At 31.7% G+C, this 16,989-nt stretch overlaps 1 protein-coding gene across 5 annotated transcripts in view; it reads right to left on the bottom strand.

Annotated features, from left to right (window-relative positions):
• Nucleotides 1-215: 215 nt before the first annotated feature.
• LOC126822276 (protein sprint) overlaps nt 216-16,989 on the bottom strand; it is an 82,862-nt gene continuing 66,088 nt past the window's right edge. For all 5 annotated transcript variants that reach the window (XM_050551057.2, XM_050551058.2, XM_050551062.2 and 2 more), the window contains 15 exons: nt 14,893-15,031; nt 13,205-13,339; nt 11,791-11,975; nt 10,491-10,582; nt 8,059-10,086; nt 7,728-7,788; nt 6,704-6,806; nt 6,262-6,351; nt 5,940-6,055; nt 5,608-5,683; nt 5,075-5,206; nt 4,131-4,503; nt 3,748-3,822; nt 3,361-3,498; nt 216-2,780 (listed from right to left, as the gene is read on the bottom strand). In XM_050551057.2, the coding sequence (XP_050407014.2) occupies nt 2,773-2,780; nt 3,361-3,498; nt 3,748-3,822; nt 4,131-4,503; nt 5,075-5,206; nt 5,608-5,683; nt 5,940-6,055; nt 6,262-6,351; nt 6,704-6,806; nt 7,728-7,788; nt 8,059-10,086; nt 10,491-10,582; nt 11,791-11,975; nt 13,205-13,339; nt 14,893-15,031 (3,751 nt within the window). In that variant the 3' untranslated portion in view covers nt 216-2,772. The remainder of the gene's footprint in view (nt 2,781-3,360; nt 3,499-3,747; nt 3,823-4,130; nt 4,504-5,074; nt 5,207-5,607; nt 5,684-5,939; nt 6,056-6,261; nt 6,352-6,703; nt 6,807-7,727; nt 7,789-8,058; nt 10,087-10,490; nt 10,583-11,790; nt 11,976-13,204; nt 13,340-14,892; nt 15,032-16,989) is intronic.

Below are 16,989 nucleotides of genomic sequence, written 5' to 3'. Positions count from 1 at the left end.
CTTATCGAAGTAAGTCTTTGTTCCAGTTGGTAAAAGTTGAAAGATATGGCGATTAATAATATATTACTCTTGATTATTATTAATACAGTATAATATCATATAAAGAAAACATGATTTATTCAATTCCAAATTTCGGAATTTGCCGAAGAACCTGTTTTTTTTATATATAGATCACCTCCCTTGACAAACTAAAGGAGAAACAACTCTGCTAATAAATAACTCTGCATCAACAGGTCTTTCTCATTTTTATTCACCTTTCAAAACAATTTATTGTTTAAAAATTTCCTTTTAAAGAAATAATATTCAATAAAAAACAGCATCACTTTCATTTATACAAACAGCATTAAAATACATAACAAGATGTCATAAACATTTAACAAATACAATATATAAATACAGTTGTATGCGATTAAAACAGCATAATGTTCTCTTATGCAATTAGTATAAGATAATGTCTTAATACATAAACTTTAAGTATGCAATTAGCATAATGTTTTTCATATTAAATATTAATATCTTATGCAAATACTTTAAAACTTTAAGCTATTAATTATCATACATTATTGTTTTGTATATTATGTAAATCTTTATTAATATAATATCGTAGGTAATCATTAGTACCTATAATATCTTATGCAAGTAGATTTTATAATCCAATATGCAAATTACAATATCCTATAATTATAAAACATTTTAACATATAAATATTTTAGGAATTTCCCAATATTTTTTTTTTTTTTTTAACAAAACCATGATTTTATTTGCAGTTATCAAATGCCTTGTAACACATACAATTTTAACATTATATAACATAAATGCCTAGCAGTTTAATCAAATCTCTATACATGTACTATAAAAGGTTATGAATTTCAATTTCAATAAATAACAAATGACACATATTCTGAATAACAATTGTTTAAATTTATACCAAACAACAAATTAATAAAAAAAAAAAAACCATTACAAATACGAATAATTAACATAGATTATTCATTATTCACCGAGAAGCAACGAAAGCACACCACATTTATTAAAAGTAATAGAAGACTGTAAATCTTGTTTTAGTTATACATTTTTAATCTTCCAAGGACTGCATACACATCAAATCTCTAACACTAAAGATAAAATTGAACAGGATTGGAATGTTGTAAATCACAAATTTATGGTGCAGACGTAGGGTATAAAATGTCTTGTGTGGCTGCTAGAGATAACCTTTCAATTTTTACCCTTTGTGTCTAAGTTTCCCAGGAAAGTTGTTATAGCCTTTGTGGGTTGTTATTGATTTCTCTTTTATTAAAAATGACGTTTAAGCTGTATTCAGTCAAATCAGTAGTGCGTTTTCATTGTGTCTCAGCATATAATTTTATGATGAATTGAACAAGATATTGTTTAAAAGACAATATCTATTGAATATGTGGATGAAAATATTACAATAACCAGCGGTTGCCAAGCAAGATACGCCCACATTTTGCAAGAGATGGATAGAGAACAAGCTAAAAACAAAAGTGATTTTTCGTACAATCAGGGACCATAATCCAGAAAGTTATGGTCTGTAATGTGCAAATATCAAAAGGGACCAAGATCTTTGGGATATAAAGATATATTTTAAGTTGCATCAAAATCGGATAAAAATTGTGACCTCTAGAGGTCTACATTATTACATACTTTTACACTATTTGCACACAAAGAGCAGCCATTTGAAGTCAACCTTCATTATGGTGGAATGGTGATATATTTAAACAGTTTTTATATTAACAATTGTGACCTCTAGAGAATCCACAAGCTAAAAAACACGATTTTTCGAACAATCATGGGCCATAATCCAGGAAGTTACAATCTGATATGCACGAATGTATACAGGAATCAAGAACTTTGGGTTATAACCATACATTTCAAGTTTCATCAAAATCGGATAAAAATCAGATGAAAATGTGGGCATATAAAAATAGAACATAATGCAAGAGAGATAAATATATACTGTTCATTATGCATGAAAACAGTACTCGTATCTAAACCTATATTATTCATTGATATCTCATGGACATTTACATCTTATGCATGAAAATAATGCTCTTTACCAAAACCAATCTTATTCATTGATATCACAGAGTTTTAATTCTTATGCATTAAAATAATTCTCTGTACCTAAACTTATCTTACTCATTGATATCAGTTGTGTTGTTAGCACAGTACAGTCATGGAATTTTATATCTTAATGTCATCCCTTTACTTTCGTTTTCATACCATTTTATTTGCTGTTTAGACCTACCCATAGTCATGATGATCTGCTAAAACTTGATATTTCAAAGGTTTGTCTAATTTTCTAATTCAATTTTACATATATCATCCAACATATTCATCTGTTTTCAACTAATTAACTAGATGCTGGCTATCTCACCTGTTATATACCACATAAAATAAAATTACCTTGGGTCTAGCACCACCACAATTCACATTAATTCATAGAATTCGTAATGTTATAGGCAAAACATGTAAAAGTCATATTTTCTGACACAACAATAATTAATTAACTTAGAATGTTCCATTTGTACTATTATTACACCAATCACAATGTTATAAAACTTGTCTCATCTTATTGCAGGAATCAAAACTGTCAAATTATATTATTGCAATAAGTTTAGAAATGCCACCCAGGAAAGAAAAATAGTTTCATATTCAAAATGTTTTCTATGCCACTCCTCTGAAGATAACTTGAAATATCCACCAATATTAGTCCACTACCAAAGACACTGCTTACTTTTTAATTCATAATTAGCTACCTGTAAATATAATAAGTCTATAAATACATTTTTAACTTTTTCATAATCAGATCATAAATATGGAATCAGAGAATTCACAACTTCACTTTTTGAGAGTCATTCTTTCAAGTCTCTTCAAATTGGGTGATATATGAATACGAATCTCTTGCAAACTATTATTGTAAAAGTTCAATCTCAATAGGAATATCAATCCATAAATGGTTCAATTTCTTTCAGTCCTTACAAAGTTATGATGGACAAAAATACCATATATTTATGCTGCTCATTATGTAAACACTTTTTTTATGTTTTGCAAAACCTAATTGAAGGGCCTGTTTTTAATCTGATCGAATCAAAGACAGCAGATTATCTAGTGTTGATATCTTGATTTTGTTTTCATAATTAAATGTTAAATAATCAATCTGAGTACATATTAGAATGGATTGAGCGTAAGAAATTTGATATTTTCCAAAAAATAAAATCACGCAAAGTAACTTTAAGTGTTCATTATTATAAATACTTGTACTAAAGAACCATAACAGTTTTTTTTACAATATCCAATTAAACTTACAAACATAGTAAAATATGCCAGTACACTCACCTACTGATGGTTTTTTCATGTTTTTAGGCCACGCAATATTAGCCGCTTTTCTTTTATAAGCAAAATAACAGTCAACACCTTTACCCAGATGTTCTGATTTAATCAGCTGTGGACAAACATTATCGGCTAAAGTTGTTTCTGGAAATATATAAGTATACGAAAATATAGGTTTCTATTTTAACAGAACATAGAAACAAAAGCAGAAAAAAAAAATGGTTTAATACAAATTACCTCCCTTGACACACTAAAGGGGAGACAACTCTGATAATTTCGAAAAACATTTGTCTCCTGACAACCAGATCCTGTAGCCTTTCCTGCAGTGTAAATACTATACTAGCGAGAGATATATAAATTTGATACAATTATTCAACAATTATCTAATCTTACCTGTTCCTTGAACTAATAAATATAAACCATAATCCTGTGGGTTTGTGATCTTAAACTTATGCGCAATCATAGCACCTGAAATCAAAATAATATATCAAATAAAACTCTTTTATAATATACAGTCTATCTGTATTCCTGAAATATGATTTTTTAAAATAAAGAATTAAGTAAATGAATCAACAGTATTGCAAATTTCATATATAAAAAAACAAACCATCATTTGAATTAGTAACAATTAAATAAAATAGAGTCATAATGTTGCTTTGTTACTACTGCTTAAAACACAAAATACTTGCCAAATTTTTTCTAGGGGTGATTTTTAATTTTTAAGTGTACACCAGTCTACCTACAGAGATAAATATTATTGTGGAATATATACTTACAGACATCTTTAGTGTTCATGTTTGGTCTAACAGGTAAGGTTTTCCATGTAATACTGTCTTTAATTTCATCTGGTAGGGCAACTTTCAGGAAACCCTGCATGTCACTAATACTGGGCAGGCGACTCTGGTGTGATGTCATTTCATGTGTTTGTTTAAAGTTACGAAGAACCAACACAGCACTACTAAATGTCGTAAGATAATATCCCCCTTCCCCACTCTGTAATGTCTGATTTAACAAGCCCCACATATAATCAGCCTCGATTTCAGCCGATACCATCCCAGAATGCACCAAAACATAGATTAACATCGGAAGAAAATCATCTGCTCCTAATGATGCTGGACCTCGATTTGGAATTTGTTTTTTGCCTTGCACCTGAAAAGTTATTAAACATATTTAAAGTTTCCTACATTTCTATAATTCTTCAGGTAAATTTAAACATGAAGTGTCTAGACTAATTTATTTTATCATTTTGTAAAGCATCGACCAATCAAATTACTTATCACTCTGCATAACCTGAACAGAAAATGCTCAGTATGACACTTATTAGGGGTATTGATTTAATGAAACTATACACTAAGTTCCATCACTCTAACTCAATTAGTTATCAAGTTCCAAATCCTCAACCAATCAAATTATTTATCTCTGCTCAGCCTTAGTGGAAAATGCTCATCATCAAACTCAGTCAAGTCAATCGTCTAATAAACAAAAGCTGATCAATTAGTATCAGAGTTATTGTACCCCCAAAACAGACAGATCTTAATAGTCCCCTGCTTTCTTCAAACAGTGGAGGACAAGAAGCAGAGAGTTAATGGTTTATTCAAGCTGCATCTGAACAACATTATTGCAGCCAAATTCTAGAGAGGAATATACTGTTTTTTCACATAAGTATTTATTATTTGAGGTAGCAAGATGAAGATAAAAAATCTAGTTAATATAAACTTACACATTGATAAATAGTTGAGGTGGCTGCTAGTAAATTTTCTAGTTTTTTAACAGGTGAGTAGGCTCTCTGCATCTTACCCAGGTGATGTTTGATTAATTCCATATCACTACCCTGTGGGGGTTGAATTCCAGGCTGTAAATAGAAACATTGATGATCAGCTAGAAATGATTATTTAATGTTTGGAAAAGACTTAACATTTTTATAGTGTTATCACTTACCAACTTTTACAAAGGGTTAAACACTTTGTCATTTATAAATAGGAAATTTCAGTTTTAAAAGAAACATGGCACCAACTCAATCAGTGATTGTTTTATATTGCAAAAGAGTTTTAAGCAAAAGAGAGTCTAGGAAGTCCAACTGCAAGTTTTTGTCTTCAATGCAACATACAAAACAAGTACTGGTACATATGAAATCGTTTTGACTATCTGGCAACTTCTAGAATTGGGATGTCTGAAGTAAGTTTTTGTCTTCTCAAAAGAAACATAATAGAACATACTAAATAAGAATGAATCAAGTTACTATTAAATTCTTACCTTAATTCCTATTTCTTGAGGTGTCTTATTTCTAGCATATTTTATATTTGCTGACATCAATTCTAAATTACCATTTCTATAACACAGAATGTAAAACATAACCTCATCTTTAAAGCAAGTTACAATTTCTTTAACAATACCATATGGTTAGTTGTAGAAGTTATTGAATTAATCAAGCATTTTAGTTTCATAATTTGTTTAAATAATTACCGATGTAATAGTATAATGGTGAACAAATTACTAGGAGGAATAAAGGAAGCCTGGGGCTGCATGTGGAAGAATGTAACCTGGGACTCTGACCACTTGGCTACTGAAAAGATAACAAAACCTACTTGCTATGATGTTGAACAAACAGTCTATATATATAATGTTTTAATGGTCGTATAACACACACATGTAGAGCACCTTCTATTAAAGTATCTATATTTAATATCTCTGTAGAACCAAGCTGAAAGACAAAAACAAATAGATCATCACCATAACAGGATTACAATAAGGTCATTTAACAGCACCACTGGATTCTGTATCTGAAAAGGCACAATTGAGCCTTTAATCAAAAGATCCATCCAATACTAACAAATCATTTTGCAGTTAATATACTGTGTTAACATTTTTCACCATATTCCTAGTATACTGAACTATAAGAGATCCTACCTTACTGCGTTCTCTTTCTATCATATCAGTTAATTCACCTTCTCCATGTTTTATTAAATAATTTTTTATACCGGTCATAAACTGTCGAACCTAGAAATTATCATGAAACGTTACAATCAGAATGAGGTGGAAATGTCTCTTAATGATGCAGCATTTTGTCCAAAATATTTTTTATATCTTATTTAGTAATTTTCTTCACAAAAAGGGGGTTAGATTAGAACCTCTGTTTATTGTTTGAATGGGTAATTTTGGCAGTTAAACAGTCCCCTCCCTCTACGAAATTCATGCCTAAGCAATCAGGAATTTTTGACATGTGACCAGTGCTTTCACATTTCATTTAATCACTGCAATATTGACGTTTTAAAATCTGAAACTAAATAAATCTAAATTATGATATAATCCTTTCAGATATTAAAAAGAACTGTTCTGAACTCATACTTACATTTCTAACGACTATATGCGGACTAGTTTCCTGTCCGTCTAGAGTACACTGTATAAAGTTATCTATCGTACTACCAAATGTTAAACTACGATCTTGAGACATTCTGAAATAACACAAATAAGCCTTATATTCAAATCTTATCAATCTGATCAAATAATTTATTTTTCCAACATCATTTACTTTAAGAATAATATTCTCAAACACCAATGTTAATCTTTAATCAAAATCTATTATATCTACAGAAATAACAAGCAGTTGCCATGCAATATATGCCCACATTTTGCAAGAGATGGACAGAGAGCAAACTAAAAAAAACCCACAATTTTTTGTACAATCAGGGGGCATAATGTTGGAAGTTATGGTCCGATATGTGTGAATATTTAAAGGAATGGCGATCTTTGGGTTATAAACATACATTTCAAGTTTCATCAAAATCGGATAAAAATTGTGACCTTTAATAGAGTGTCCACAAGCTAAAAACATGATTTTTTGTACAATCCGGAACCATAATCCATGAATTGATGCAAACCAAAATCTTTTGGAGATACACCTATATTTCAAGTTTCGTTAAAACTGGATAAAATTTGTGACCTGTAGAGTGTCCACAAACAAATTGTGGATGGACGGCTGGATGTCCGTCCAGATTATACAACTTGAAATACAAATATTCATAGTACCACCATGTTCCTTATTATTTACTTGCTTCCATGACATAACCACACAGGACACTACTATGAACATATTACATTGTACACAATAAACATTGTTATTCTTTGATAGGAAATGGGAGCCTTTATGAGACACTAACAACTGACCAAGAAGTAATTATCAGAAATAATTAAAATTTGACAGGTTTAGACAATAATGATAACTTTAGCATTCACCAGTTTTTTTAACTAGTTACCAAGTAATTGTGCTCTGATCCAAAATTTATTGGAAGATTGGTTTCAGAATGCCAACTTTGTGGATTTTCACATTTCATTGCAGGTGTATAAAAAATAAATGAATTCAAGCTACTACCAACCTGTATATATATTCTCTAATTTTAGCACCAGGACCAGTTGTAGATTGACAAGATGACTTAGCTGAAACATAAACAAATATTATGTATAACTTTAAATTTAAAAGGAACATCACTTTTTTTTTATGTGAGCTACATGTATCAAGTCAGTGTCAATATTTAGGCCACACAAAAACTCTGGTGATGGGGGAGTATCTGAGAACCAGAATATTTTTTGTATGGCCTTATGTTCCTGATGATTTCCTCTGAAAATTAGGTTTTAGGAATGACCATAATTCTGGAAAAGTGTAGTTTGGTATCCTCCAATTCAAAGCTTAAAACTATCGATACTTACAGACCATTGGTCTCATTCTCTCCTTTAAATCAGCTGTTATGAATTTATCGTCATCTTCGTCATTACTCAACAAAACATCATCATCAGATTCTACATCACTGGCATGTATACAACTATCACGCTGATCACTAACTCCATTTACACTACTCTGCTGATTGGTGGAATGATGACTAATTCTTACATGTGATTGGCTAGTTTGGGCATTATTTACATCGTTAGATATCACAGAATTCGGAGCTTCACTAAATGTCACACTGGCACGATTACTATTTGGACAATGCTCGAATCGTTTATTTTTCTCCTGCCATTGCTGGATTTTTTCTTTCGGATCCATGGCAGGAACGTGTATTTTTAAGGATTGCTCTAAAAGATTATCCAGAAATGCATTATCCCAGGGTTTACAAAACACAGTTCCAACACTACTTGGCGCTCGATTGCTTCCTGCTGCATACTGACCTAAATTATCATATTCTGACACACGTTTCAGATGCTGAAGATGGATTGGACGAACGGCAAGTTCCGGATGAGCACCAGAAATCATGTCTTGTACGGTTGACGATTCCGAATAATACGATGTCCTGTTTGTGTTTCTATCTGTCACGTTGGGAGGTTGATAAACAGGGAATTTAGACAGGGGGCTACTAGGAGATTCATTATCCATATCCTCAGCACTGAACATAGAATCATCAAAACTATTTACATGACCAGTTCTTTCATTTCTGTTTGAGTCTCCATTTTGTTGTCCTTGTAACACATGTTCATTATTTTGGATGTTCAACTTTAATAATTTTCTTTGCCAAATTTTTTGTCCACTTGATCGATTTTCTTGGCCTGTTCTCATACTCTGACTGCGAGAAATTCTCTTTTCACGACGCTGAGATTGCATTTGTAGATGTGCTTGAGCACTTTGCTGACCGAATGTGAAGAACTTTTTCTTCTCTTCGATCATTTGTCTTGGAGACAGAATTGTTTCTAATCCAGGATTTCTTGACACTTGTTTATCCATTTGTTTTAACGGACCAGATGGTGCTGAAAGTCTACGTATTCTTACACTGAGAGCTGATTTACCGTTTAATTTCACTGCATCAACAGGTTCCATATAAACAGGACTGGTTAAATTTGTCAAGGAAGATGTAGATGATGATTTCACTCGCGACAAAGCTGCTAATGGAGGGGGCTTTTTTCTCAAAATTTTTGAAAATTCACTCCTAAATGTTTTTAGTTCTGCCGTTTGAACAGTTTTCACTGATTTTACAAATCCATGATTGCCTGGTTCAGTGTTTGCAATCTTTTGTGACAGGACTTTGTCTACTTTTGTTTTATCTACATTTTTCACAGCACAATCACTTCCTGGATGCATATTATTATTAATTCTAGGAACCATATTTATACTAGTTCCCGAGTCTGTCACCAAATGGCGATTTAACCTTTGGCACAAATTATTCCGAACACTTTCAGAATCACTGACAGAATTCTTCCATATATCTTCATAGTCACTAAGTTTATCTGAAAGACTACTTTTAAAGTAAGTCGTTTCTGGTATATTCACTAGATCCAAAGATGTGGAGAAATAAAGGTTTGATTTGTTTTTCTTTGATACAGGCGGATGAGTCTGTGATTGGTCGTAAATATGTTTCGAAAGATCAACACCGCTATCCATATCAATAGATCGACCATCAGACCCTGTCTGTTTATGATAATCCCCTTCGGCTTGTTGATAATCCTCAAATTCAGGGGAAGTAACTCCAGATTCACTTCTGTATAGTTTTGACTTTGGCGGTACCAATGGCGGTTTAAAGCGACTCTCTATTTCCGTAAATTCTGACAAAGTTTGTGAAGAGTTGTCCTTCATCATAGTAGGAAATTCTGCCACAGAATGTGATGGGATTTTTGATATTTTTAATGGAAACTGACACCAGGCGGCTGTGCTTTTTGGATGTGTAATATTGATGGGTTCACTGCAGGATTTATGTAAAGGAGCTCCCTCGTGAAGACAACCAACTTTAGCTTTTGACGATGTCCAAAAATCTGTAAAATAAAGATTAGCACTATATATAAACACATACGTGATAGAACACAAATGAATAGAATCAAAAAGGTTGCAAGATTCAAAAAACATTTAACGGATAGATTTGAATGTCTTGTTAATACAATATGGTAATTTTAGTTGGTTGTGTCGTGCAAGGCAGAGAGAATTTTCACCCTAATGGCAATATTTTGCCAGCTCTGTTTTTTTTTTTGGCTAAGCCTATTGCCCAATCCCATTCAGATATATTTATATATTGATTAAGAAAATGAATTTCAACCATCAAAAGACATCTTACAAAGCACACAAGAAATAGGTTTTTTGTACTATTTGAATGACTAGTCAGAGAGAATGTATATCTAAAACAAACCAATACATCTATGACATAAATATTGTAACCACCTACCTTGTCCTAACATGGCAATCGCTGACAATTCTTGTGATGTTTTAGCATGGAAAATGGCTGCTGGTAGAATCAACCTGTGTGGTAGTTCATCCCTAAAATAAAACATGAAGCAGGAAAATAGAAACAATGACTACCACCACAAAAAAAACAAGCAAAAATAGAAACCTCTACATTCTTTCTGCCCAATTAACAATCAGTAGATCATTTAACACTAGCTTCAATAGGATCTCTGACTAATTGCTTACAGTTGTTTTTATGAGGATGTCATGAGTAGAGTAAAACCACAAGTCATGAATTTATTACTACCAATTACTCTTTTTTCTGTTCGTAACACTAATTTCCACACCCCACATCAGACAAAATAATCAACAATCTCAATATTAAATTCAGCGGCAGAATTATCCAATTATCGCATGTTATTAACTAATCATATAATTTGTGCAGTAGTAATAACTACCCATTTCATTGTGATACTTCTATATAAATTAGCTTAGATACAGAAATAGTCAATAAAATAAAAACACCACAGAAATTAATTTTTAAATGGAATACACCACAGACATAAAAAATTAAAAAAAAAAAAACAACAATACACCACAGAAATTAATTCAAAAATTGTCCAAATTAGGAATAATCCAAATATTCTAAATAAACATGTTTTGATAGAAAGAATAAATACAGAACGTGATCCCAAAATTCCTAGACATTTTTCTGTTTATTGACATGTACACTTGCTATTCATACCAACAGCATAAAGAGCTTGAATGAAATAAGTAAAGTGGGAAACAAGTTACTGTATTTTATGATCTGTTAAACTCATTATTTTAATGCATGGTAGAATGGATAAAATACTAAAATTTATTATAAATATTTATGTCTGTTTTAGTTTTATCTACTCCCACACTTCACCTACATGCTGTAAGCTCCTCTTTTATATATACTGGTTTTAAGACTATGTCACTGACTCAGATGACACCATTTCATCAGCTGATTCCTGTTTATAGAAGTTTACATGAGATGTTTGCCGCCTACACTTTTTACCTACCAACGGGGAATCACCATCTTCTTGTAGGCTACAGAAGAGTACTAGTTTAACACTAGCTTAAATTACTTGCAAATTAAGCAGGTTAGAGATCCAGGACTTTACAGTCCATATTAATGTTTCATGTCCTCGGTGTCCCATGTATTTTTCCAGCATGTGATTGCTTGTCGTTATGTGCGTTGTAGTCATCCTGCACTTACTATTAAAGTCAATAAGGCACAAAGATTAAATGATACATTTGTTAAAAAAATAACTTACAAGTTTTGAATGTAGTGTGCAATTAAAGTAGGAATAGTTCTGAAATAATGAGCTGATCCTTGTAACTTCAGTCCACGATCTGTATTCTCTATCAAATAATGATCTACAGTTGAATTCCTCTCTGATCTACACTGTACGGACAGAGCTAGTGAATTTTTCTGACTTGACTGACGAACCAGGAAGGACTGGAAGACAAAATATTATTATGATTAATTAGTCACCAATAAAGTCACTGCATATTAAATAATGAGTAGTCTTGTTTGTCAAGACAAAAAATAATGAATGAATAACTAGACTGGATAAAGAAATGTTAAAAATGAAAGCAGATTGATGGATGAGGTGCAGAAATATACCCCAGGCTGACCCAATTGAATTTTAAAAAAATTCAATCTCTTTTATTCACAAATTGTGTATTGGGTACAAATGAACACTCATATAATATTTTACCTTGTGGGTCCTATTTTCAGAAAGAGTTTTGTGATTATCGGGGAGGGAGGAGGGAGGGGGGCTAAATATTTGTTTATTATCTAAATTGCTATCAAAAATATATTTTGAATTAACATAACAAGATTAAGTCATTTAGTCAGAATGTCTGATTAGACAAAATTGGTAGCCCAAAGCTACTACTGATTTAACAACATTTTACCAAAAAACAAGATGGCATAAAATAATTATGCAATACTGCCAGTCGCACTAATTTCAAAATGAACATTAATGGAATAAAATATTTATTATCTTCACAAAACTTTATAGATAGGTTACTTTCATTCTGTTTTCCCCTTTTCAACATGTAATGTGCTAACTGTGCTAAAGAACAGTTTACACCTAATGGTCTGCAACCTAATACCTGTATTATCATAATCAACAGGTAGATATCATTTGTTTCAACCTAATTTACATTTCCATGATAAAGGGGCATCTATTCAACTAACAGACGGTTTACACCCAGTGGTCTACATCCAATATCTATATTATGATAAACAACAGGTTGATATCATTGTTTCCCCTGATATCAATTTTCCTCACAATTCTCATCTTTAACCTATTACACTTCAACAACTTAAAACATATACTATATCACTAAAAGGTGAAAAGGTGCTTTTAATATCATTCAGTTCAATAGAATTAGGCAGCTATCTCTTACATGCAAATTCTACAAACATTGATTATATAGGCCACATCAGTTTGAACTTTTGATTTTTGGGAATTGTATTCTATTTCTTGAGGAAAAAATAATGATTTAAAAAACACAAATATATGGGTTGCTACTCTCTAAATAAACCATTTTTCATGAGACTTGAACAGCTATTTATTTATCAAGATCCCGAAAACTATAAATTAAATTAGTTATGTGTTTTTTTTTTTGTTACTCTGCATATTTAAAAACTCAAAATTGATATAAATGTTTCCTTACCCCAGTGGGCAGGTCCTTTAGTAAATGAACAGCTCCAGTCCGTCCAATATTCGACAGTAGCCATATTGTATGTGTTTTGGATAGCCTCTCAAAGAGGGTAATTTCGCGATATCCATCAGTGGGAGTCATTTGGACCTGAAATTATTATAACATATTATTAGTGTGTGATATTCATTATATTAATAATAAGTACCATTATAACAGCTTTACATTCAATTAGGTACTAAGATACTTCTAGGCCTCATTTAATACTTATTGATACACACAGAATACAATTTTTCTGAGGCCATGCCATACCGTTTTACATTGGCTTCATATCTATTTCTTATTAAGGCATACCAGTGTACTTCTATTCTGAAAGCGAAATGTCTGTGTAAAATATTTTCAAGAACACAATTATTCTTCATGATTACACAAAGAATGTCACAGTCTCCATCAAGTGGTGAAAAGCTGACAGCACAATATTCATAGAATTAAGTGGTTAAAACCATAGCAATTCTGTTACACCATATTCTTGTTATAAAATTAACACCCACATATATAACAAATTCATCAAATTCATTTATTTCTTCATTAATACTACAAAAGTATGCAAAAAGTGTTATGCACAGATTTTTTTAATATGTATATTATGTCATACCAATTTGATTATCTGTTCTTCAGAATTTTTCTTCTTATTTCTTTGGGAAAAAGACTAATTTAAAAACCAAATGGTTGCACTGTTCAATAAGCTTTTAGTTCTAAATTTTTAAGTTTTTTAAATTTTAAACTAAACATCTTTTATGTGATTCAAGTGGCTATTTATTTACTCCAAAACTGAAAATTAAATTGGTTTGTAGATTCTTGTTTTCATCAGCTATTTCAAGATAGTATGATTTTGTTTAACCACTGTCAACTGAAGATGATAAATTAACCACATCAATCATATTTTCTTTTTTTGATGAAAATAACTTTTTGCTAACTGAGGCTTTTACTTCTATAGTAATCTTCAAACCAGCACTATTTCATTCTTGGAACTCAACAACTGGATCACTTTGCTGGATGACTGTCAAAGCATTTACCTTTTCAAACTGCATTCTAGGTGGGAAATGATATACATATCTTTGTGGATATTGTGTTGTTATCGCAAGTTTGAAAGGATGTACAAAAATAAACAGCGAGATATTTTAGATAATTAGCTATCAATCTAAGAAGAGAGATTGTTTAACTACTGGTAGACTAAAATATCTTTTAGTAGGCAGGATTCATTCCTCAGATATATTTCATACTCTGTGCTTGTCTATTTGAACTCAAAGCACTAACAAAATATCAAAAAATGTTTTCTCTTCATTCATATCCTACAATATATGACCAACACCATCCTACTTTTTGAAAAACAATATTGTAATACAACTAATGAAATATTATTTGAAAATCATTGATATCCAATTTCATTATTTTCAAAATGGCCTATTGTAAATCATGTTTTGGAAAAGAGATTTTATACAGTTTTATTGAAATCTTTAGAAGACAGTAACAGTTCTGTGCAATATCAATAGATTAATCAAGTTTATGGCAATATGAAAGTATGGCACAAAGAACCAGATGCATGCAACAATTATAATGTGACAATTCATAACATTATTATGGATCAGGAAGCAAATCTCAGACATGTCACACCTGAATTGACCTGTAAGATGTTTTCTCACCTGTCCAGAATCAGAGAATTTGTTCATTGTATCCGACGTCTGCTGTTGAAGTGAGGAACTGGAGTGGTGATTATCATCATGACCACTGTCACTGGTTGATTCATTATCACTACTACTTAAACTTAATTCACTGGCACATCTAGAAATACAAAAATATTACAATATATCAAATATGTTTTTCCATCTAATCTAAACATAGACAGATTTAGCTCTTGCATAATGTATGTTTAACATAAAGAGACCATAATCAACTTTTGATGCCATCTCTGATCATTAACTGCAAAAATGGATAATTGAGACTTTGTTATTATCATGACAGTGGTAACATTGACAATCGAGGCTATAGTGATCTGAAAATAAGGTTCTCAGCTTAGTGTGGAAGCAATTTGACTGAAATTTTCAGCATATTCCCTTTACATTATCCAGTTTTTAACTATTATAGTGAGACCTGCCAGCTCTTTATCTAATCGTCCATAATGTATCTTTAACTGGTCAAAATGAAAAAAATGGCAAAATCAGTAAATTTGAGTTTGTCGTAACTTGTTTGGTCTAGTCATATTTTTGATTGATAGGTTAATATCAGCACATATATGAGCTCTTTGAATAAATGTATGTTGTTGTTCTTAGTGTTTAACGTCTGCTTCCACCGAAGGTGATATCGCAGACAAGTCTTATTTTTATTTTATTTTTCCTTAGCGCACGCGCAGGCGTCTTTCCTGTGGGAGGAAACCAGAGTACCCCGAGTATACCCACGAGGTTGAGAAGGCGCCCCTATCTCCATGCCACATACGCTTACACCAGGGATCAAAACCATAGCTGCAAGTCAGAGGTGACCGGCCAGCTAGAGGTTGAAGCGCGGCACTCTAGGCCATCCCCCCCCCCCCCTTGAATAAATGTAACAGTGTCATTTAATTTATAGCAAAATAACTTCCTGTTAATATAATTCCTTCTTAATATCCCTAACATTTGTTTAATTAAAGGTATAATATCCCTAACATTTGTTCAATTAAAGGTAAAATATTCCTATCATATGTTCAATTAAAGGTATAATATATTCCAGCCTAAATAGGTTTAAGTATTATTCAGATCAATCAATTTTTATAACTTCTGGAGCATGCAGTCTTTCAGCTATTTGTTTGTGGTTGTTTCTTTTGTGCACCAGGACAAGAAATTGTCATGAATATTAACATTAAATACACATTGCAGCAGAAGTAGAAAGTCAATAAACATTTTCCGTGTTCAAATTTACCAAAATATGGATGGGTTGAAAAGGTTCTTTAAATAGTAATTTAGACAATTAAAACAAAAACTTGAGTTTATATACTGCCTTGACCTTGATTGGCAAGATCAGAAATGGATTATCATTCAGAAATCAATGGCCAATTATAATTGTAAATTTTGGGCCAATATGTTTTTTTGGGACAATTTTGTGTTACTTATGGTCTGAAAGTCAGTAACTGCTGTTGATTCTTGAATCTTGACCCTTTAAATAAATTATATTTTATTGATTTCTTAAAAGTGATCGATAAACTTTTTCTGTTAAAAAAACATCCATGTACATGTGGAAATGATTCAGATGCTTTGTACTCCTGCTGTAGTTAGAAAGCCATATTATATGATGCTTGCTACTGTGAGGTGAGGTGAGGAACTCATCATCATTCTGTTTACATTAAACAGGTTCCAGTGCTGAATGATGCCAGCATCTATAACATGGTGCCAAGACGAATGAAAGGAATTTTTTTATTGTACTGAAATCAACTCTCATTAACTCTAGGTGTATTTATGACTAAACTATAATTATGTTAAGACAAGCCAATTTCTTCCTGGGGCCATAAAACTACCAAAACATGGAATGAGATTATTTTTGTTCAAACATGTGTCTGCTGGAAGGTTTCATGAGCAAAATTTACTTTGATCTGTAATCTAGATTAGCTAATCCCCCAGGCATTATATACAATTTGAACAAATGGAATTGGAATATTTCTGTGCCAAAAACTGGGGTTAAGTAAGGCTAAACAAAAACTACTAAATAAATCTAGAACCTATATGTAATGGTACTCAGTCCAGAAATGAAATGGGGTTTAACCCGCTAATTTA

Source organism: Patella vulgata, chromosome 5 (genome assembly GCF_932274485.2).
Source record: "Patella vulgata chromosome 5, xgPatVulg1.2, whole genome shotgun sequence".
Lineage (NCBI taxonomy): Eukaryota > Metazoa > Mollusca > Gastropoda > Patellidae > Patella > Patella vulgata.
The sequence above is the reverse complement of the archived record's forward strand: the minus strand, read 5'-3'. Positions and strand labels throughout refer to the sequence as shown.